The sequence below is a fragment of the Limulus polyphemus genome, unplaced genomic scaffold (assembly GCF_000517525.1).
Source record: "Limulus polyphemus unplaced genomic scaffold, Limulus_polyphemus-2.1.2 Scaffold88, whole genome shotgun sequence".
NCBI classification, from domain to species: domain Eukaryota; kingdom Metazoa; phylum Arthropoda; class Merostomata; order Xiphosura; family Limulidae; genus Limulus; species Limulus polyphemus.
Window position 1 is genome coordinate 173,767 of NW_013665698.1, and position 7,205 is coordinate 180,971.

At 29.8% G+C, this 7,205-nt stretch overlaps 1 protein-coding gene across 2 annotated transcripts in view; it reads left to right on the forward strand.

Annotated features, from left to right (window-relative positions):
* The window catches only part of LOC106468363 (hemicentin-2-like), a 65,230-nt gene extending 58,967 nt beyond the window's left edge, over positions 1 to 6,263 (forward strand). Inside the window, exons 14-18 of one of the 2 annotated variants that reach the window (XM_022397345.1) lie at positions 685 to 831; positions 2,137 to 2,167; positions 2,518 to 2,696; positions 3,028 to 3,225; positions 3,886 to 6,263. In XM_022397345.1, the coding sequence (XP_022253053.1) occupies positions 685 to 831; positions 2,137 to 2,167; positions 2,518 to 2,696; positions 3,028 to 3,225; positions 3,886 to 4,046 (716 nt within the window). In that variant the 3' untranslated portion in view covers positions 4,047 to 6,263. The remainder of the gene's footprint in view (positions 1 to 684; positions 832 to 2,136; positions 2,168 to 2,517; positions 2,697 to 3,027; positions 3,226 to 3,885) is intronic. The other variant, XM_022397348.1, reaches the window with a different exon arrangement.
* Positions 6,264 to 7,205: the final 942 nt, after the last annotated feature.

The window sequence follows — 7,205 nt, forward strand, 5'->3', positions numbered from 1 at the left end:
ATGATCAATATTCAAACACTTGCGATGTTTATTGGATCGGCTCTGAACAATATACTGTAATAAACATTTTCACAGATTGAAAGTGCAATCTTATTACTCTGGGGAATTCATGTTGTAAATGCTGTAGGATACATTATCTGATAAATTCCACATTGTGTTTTCGGAGCAGGGGTCAAGGCGACTTATTTCTGTGCACTTACTTTGTTACTCTCAAGAGTATTATGGTGTCACATAAACAGTATAATGACACAAGCAGTAATTTGCTGATTTATTTATAGTGGATTTCTACTTCAGTTGTTGACAGTAAAATAAAAACAGAAAATAAATGTGAAATGTTTAGCAGAGAAGTGCTATGAAACTTTATGACCAATAATAAATAAAAAAAGGACACAGCTAATCTACCCCTGAGACCTCCTGTTGACAATGCTCCATGTCATGACAATGTGCAACTCATGAACACCTGTGTCCTGTATACACCAAACAAAATAGGGGACTTTAAAATTCAGAAATTTAGTACAGTCAATATGGAATCCAGCTTTGTGTTGGTAATTTTTGATATTAAGTTCAACTTGATATAGAGGGGCATTTTCAATTTAATAGCTTTCAATTTAAACAGAACCAATTTAAAATAATGTAAATGATATTAAAACAAATTTGAAATAGAATTTTATGCTCATTTTTCAGAAGGAACTGCACAAGCCATTGGTAACAGCCCACCTCTCTCAACTAGAAATATTATTATAATTGTTGCTGTTTCTGCCAGCATTTTCATCCTTGTAGCAATAATCATAATTGTTTTTTGCTGTTGCTCAAAGAAAATAGCTAAATCAGGTGAGATGGAATTTATAAGTTAGACAAAATAAATAGATTTGCTATGTTTTAAATATAAACTTCTCAGTCAATAATTTTTTACTTGAAATATATAATGTTTGCAATTTTTTTTTTTTACAAATATTTATTAGTTCACTAATATTATATAGCTGAACAGTTTAATTGTATTTAATCTATCTATATATCATACCTTGCTAGAGAAGTATGTGTAATATAGCTTCATATTTGTATTTTTCTAGCATTTATATTTTTGTCTCCTTTGTGCTATGCATAGTGTATGGTATTAGTAAATTAACTCTTAAAAAGTGCAAAAAGTTATCATAAAGTATAAAAATTAATAAAAGTGAGATTCCAGAATGGTACAGAAATTACATCACTATTCTTAGAAAATAGCCCTTTGGTGGATCAGGAATAAGTTTGAGAGCATATAATGCTCAAATTTGAGATTCATCTCTTTTGACAGGCACAAGTTAGCTCATTTTGTGCTTCAAGAAACTAGCAAGTAAACACATTTAAAAATAAACAATGCACATGTGGCTATTAACATGTATTATATTATCCATAATTACTGTCAAAGTAAGATTCTATTTTGTTAATAATAACCACATTTCAATTTTAGTCTAAAACAAAAAATTTCATAGTAAAGGAAATAGACCATATGAAACAAAAATCAAATACATTTTATTAATCCTAAAAATTTCTGATGGGGTCCAGACCCCATCAGCTTTATAAAGCACATTCAGGGATGCAGCCAAGAAAAAAAATATGTAGGCCTGATATGTTGAGCATGATCATCTAGATTATAAATCTTGTAGGTAACTGAAAAAAAAAAAAAAAAAATTGACAAAACAACATGTAGGCCTGGACTTTTGTGTCTAAAGGTAATGATGCCCCTGAATGTTCTAAACTATTTCTGCACCAAGTTGCTTGTAGTCCATGGCTTTGTAGGCTACAGGACTTTTAGTAACTTATTAATCACATGGATAAATGTAAACATTACTGCAATTAATCATGTTATAGTAACTAGTGCTGGGGTCCCCTATTTATTTTAGATATAAAATGTGTGATTTCATTCACATTTGCCCAGTGAAACAAACAAATTAATAATTTGAGGGTAGTACACTTTCATGGTTTGTGTAATAATAACTGGATTGTTATGATGAAGTTCAATAAAGACCTTTGATATAGGATTTTAATGTGTAAAGCATTCTATTTCTTAAACTTAACTAATTGTCAATATATTTTCTACTTAAACAACCACTGCAATATTTTGAACATAGTTCTTTTTATTCCATGTTTTTTCAGTGCAGAAAAATAATAAGATGGAAACAGGAAGGTAAATACGCTTTACATAATTGTTTGAAAAAAGCAAAGTAGTAATTATTTAAGATCTGGAATTGATTTTGATGTTACCTATTTTCATTTGTATTAACTAAGGTTTCTTACAAGTTCGAAGTTTGATATATCAGTATATTTAATATAATAATCCTTCATTTAAACCTCTTCCATTATTCAAACTTGTATCAAATGCTAGTATCTTTCAGATTTTTATCTGTAATTTGAGGCTTTCTTTTTTTTATAATGCAGTATTGTTAAGCAAAAACTTTAAAACAGAACAACATTCAGTTATGAATGTAAATATGCTATATGTTTATATAATATGAAAACTTTTTTTCCACATATTAGTGCAAGATCACCAACAATCTCACAACCATACTACACAGAAGGTCTTAGCAAACTTCCTGACACTGGGTTTGATGATCTTAATAAACCACCTGTGTATACACCTACTTTACCAGCTGGTCATGTTAGTAATAATGGACTTCTCAGTAACCAATTTCATAGTGGACCTCCTTCAAGTCATGGTAAGTATTTTGTTTTAATGTAATTGTATTTGTGTTCTGAAATATTTTAATAATGCTGTCACATAGCCATTCCCAGTTCCAGTTATTAATTAAGTTTGATAAGAAATTATTGTTGTGATATTTCCCTCTACTGTTAACAATTCACAAACATATTTATCAAATCATAATAAGTTTAAGATAAAAGTAAGCATTATCTTTCTGTGTTTGAAGTATGTCAAATGTTACACATACATAAAACATTTCTTTTGCTTATTATATGTCAGCAAAAGTTGTTAAACATGAAAAAAACTTATGTATTTATCTTCAAAGTAATTATCATCATTATTTTTAGATGTGATGTATATACCAGATCAAGAAATATCTCCTAATGACAGTCAGTCAGACCTTTGGCTCAAATCTGGAGGTGAGATACCACCAGAGGTTGCTTTTCAACAGTATGATGGTGGTTTATCAAATGGGTATTTTTACCCTGAAGATTATCATCCATTAGGTGAAGATATGATGAATATGAGAAATAGAGAATATATGCGTAAGTATTTCACTAAAGAGTTAATAATTTGAAAAAACAAAACATAATTTGTATCAAATTAAATACTATCCAAAAATATTAATCCAAAACATTATTAATTTATATGGACCACAATTACTTTTATCATTTTACAACAACAGTACCACATAAATTGGAAAAATTTATGAAGCATTTCATTTTCATTTCTGAAATTTATAGACAAATAACTCAATATCATGATAAGAAATATTCTAGTGTTATGAAATATTAAATAAACCTTATTAATTGTCAAAATGTTATATAAGCTACAGAAGGTCTAAGTAAACCAGTGAAACTAATTTTTAACACTAATAATAAACGACCTTATAAGACCAAATTTGTTATTTTTCATTAATTGGACACTCATCATTTCACTTTGCAGCTTCTTCAGGATCATTCCGCTAAAACAAAAACTGACAGTACAAAGCTCCAGTTGGTTTAAATAAGAGGCTGTAAAGCAAAATGCTGAGTATCCAATTAAAGAAAAATAACAAATTTAGTGTTATAAGGTCGCTTATAACTCGTATTAAAATGTCTTTTATACATCAGTATGCACTACAGTAACGAAAACTAAATTTAGTTTTCACAGAAATCATGGACTTTTTTCTCTTATCTTCTTTATTGAATGTTTGTTACTTTCAGATTCCCCATACCATGAAGTTAATGGTCTTCCAAATCCTTATGCTCTGACTGATGAAGACAAAATCCCACAGATACCGCTACATTATGCTGAAAGCCATGAAAGTGGTTATTCCACACCTACATCCAAAAATCACAGAGTTGTACGTGAAATAATTGTATGAAAATGAAACATGTCCTTGTTCCTTGGCCAAAGATTGAAAAATGTGAAGCCATTTACCCAGACCATGCATAGGAAAAGTTTCATTCTTAAGACCATGAATAATGAAATACATAAAGCCTGAGCAAGAAAAATATAAAACAAAAACTATGTTTTTAATACAGATTTTAGTCATCAAAATGTGTTTTTCACAAGATAGTAAGGAAAGAAAAAAATGTATTCTCTAAATACTTCCTGTAGTGGAGATTTAAATGTGCAGTGTCCTAAATGTAAAATAGTGTGGTGCATGTCTGACTACAAACAGAATTATTTATGGCTTTACTTATGGCAGGAATGATAAAGGGAAATTATACTTTCCAAACAGTCACTGTTAGTCAAACTTTTACTACTTGTTATAAACAATTGATCTCTGATTGGGACTCAAAGGATTAAAATATTTTGCATGAATGGAGACACAAAAACATAGGCGTTTTTATATTTTTTTGTGTGAGAGTGTAGCAAAATAGAAAGTAAGTACAACATAATCAAAGATGTGATGATACTTCAAAGAGTTTGACATTACTTGAGAGCATTTGCCTAACTCTGAATCACATAAAAAACGTTGTTGTATCAAATATACGAAAGGTAGCGATTAGAACTAATATTAGATTTTAGGTTCATTGCAGATTATGAACTTTGTGTGTGCACTCCGAGTTTCATTTCCCAGTGTGTGTGTGTGAACTGTAAATAGGAATTGTATAGAATCATGTCAGAAGACTTAAAAAGTGGGAATATCAGATGTGATTTGTTGAGCTTTCTTAGGGACTTGGCCAGAAGAGTTTTGCTAATAGTAGAAAACAGACAACACTCCTCCAGGCATATAATACATGCTAACTATTTTTGGTTGTAGTTTGTAACCAGTTCGAAGTGATGTCAACAATATTCCATCAAATTTGGCCAAAAGTTGAACTGTATCATTTATGATAAATATATATATATAATCAGATTGCTTCTTGAAAACAGGATGATTTTACAGTCCATCCTAATAAAATTGATAACTATATTTTAGGGATATTATTCAAAATTCGTTATTGACATTTATGTTTGCTTTGAAATGTTTTTTTTTTTCTCCAATTACCAGTAATGTAGAGTATTGGACAATTATATATTTACTCTTATAGATGTGAATACTTTCATACTTGTTAATTTTATTCTTTAGAACATTATTTTGATGTTAAATAACAATAACTTTTCTAGAGGAGTTGCACAAAACCATAGAAATTGCTGCAATCTTTACACTAGTTCATATCCACTATTAATTAAACCCCCAGTTGTCAGTGGCGTTTTTTATCATGTATATTCTTTAAGTAAGTAAATAGTTCTTTGATGTCTGAACCAAGACATCTTCTTTTATTTTTGGGGCTGCTGATTTATTCAAAGTAAATCTTAAAGTAAAATTAAAGTTGAAATATAGTCATCACCAAGTTTTCAGAGCCCACGTAATGATATTCATCGTTTCGATGCTGTAAAAATAAAGGTTAGACAGTTTACTACCATGTCAAATCATGATTCAACCCCAGTATGAAAAGAAACTTATGTCTTTTATTTATTTACTGATAAAAACGACTTGCTTCTTCCAGTGTACAGTATCATTAGTCATTGTTTTAGTGGTCATTTTATACATATATGAAAACGCCTTTTTAACACAATGTAAGTGCCCCGTCAAAACTACACATTGCTGTAAAGATTGCTTATTGCATTGATGAATTAATTTAGTTTAATGCCTTGATTCGTTGATAAAGATGCGTTGTTTCGATACTAAATATAAGTTCATAGTTGTTTCCTATAAACCGTTTAAGTTCTGAATTTTAACATTAAATCTACTTAAGAAACATAGGCATTTTAATTTTACTATGTGTATTTTTAAGACTCTCCTATTAGTTCATTATTATTTTTTACTGAGTTTAATCTCACGCTTCAGCTTTCATTTTTCTATTTACTTGCATTTTAATGCATATACGTTATATTCATTGAAGTATTCTGAAAAAGAGTGTAATTTTGAAGGATACTGTGAACGATCTTTCTATTTTCACGGCATCTATAACTTTTAAGTAAAATGCTACCGTATATATATTTACCTGTATTCTGTTTTCTTATTTACGTGTTCTACTTCGAGTTACTGTGCCTTTTCAAAGAACCAACGGTTTTTAAATATTAAAACTCAACATATTTTGAAAGAAATAAAGTGTATTTTGAAATAGTTTGATCAAAGGAGTGACTAACTTATCTTTTCTTGTACTATTTCTTTACATCCTACTTTAAATATTTAGTACATTATTTCATTAAGAGATACAGATGTAATTTAGGAGGATTCTTTTTATTTTACCTGGTTCATAACGATATTCACAATCCCCTTTTATAACTTATACGAGTTACTCATACTTCTCAATAGGTGGCGGTGTATTTCAAAGTATCTGTCACGAATAATCGTTTAGAGCAGGGGCCACCAAACAACGGCCCGCCGCTGCACTGTGCCACAAATGAGCTAAAATATAATTATCTATATGGAAATATCATAGATTGTAGATAAACTTACTATGTAAAAACAATTAAAGTAAGTGTAAGTAAAAATCTCCAAATTTGTCCAATCTGATTTTTGCATCTGACAGTAATGTAAGTTTTAGGAAAATCATTGAAATAAAAAATTCGGCAACTTTGGATATCAGAGCGCTTTTTGTGTAAGTACCTGCAATAAGAGTTCATTCCTGCAGTCGACTCTGATAACTTAACTTCCAAGTGTTTTTTTCTTAATTTTTTCTCCATCTATTTAGGGATAACTGAACTTCCAAGTATTTTTTCTCCATCCATTGAGAGATAACTGAATTTCTAAGTATTTTTCCTTATTATTTGTTTCTCCATCTGTTGAGAGATAACTGAACTTTCAAGTATTTTTCTCCGTCTATTGAGAGATAACTGAACCTCCAAGTATTTTTCTCCGTCTATTGAGAGACAACTGAACATCCATATATTTTTCCTTATTATTTGTTTCTCCATCTATTGGGAGATAATTAAACTTCCAAGTATTTTTCTCCGTCTATTGAGAGATAACTGAACTTCCAAGTATTTTTCTCCGTCTATTGAGAGATAACTGAACTTCCAAGTATTTTTCTCCGTCTATTGAGAG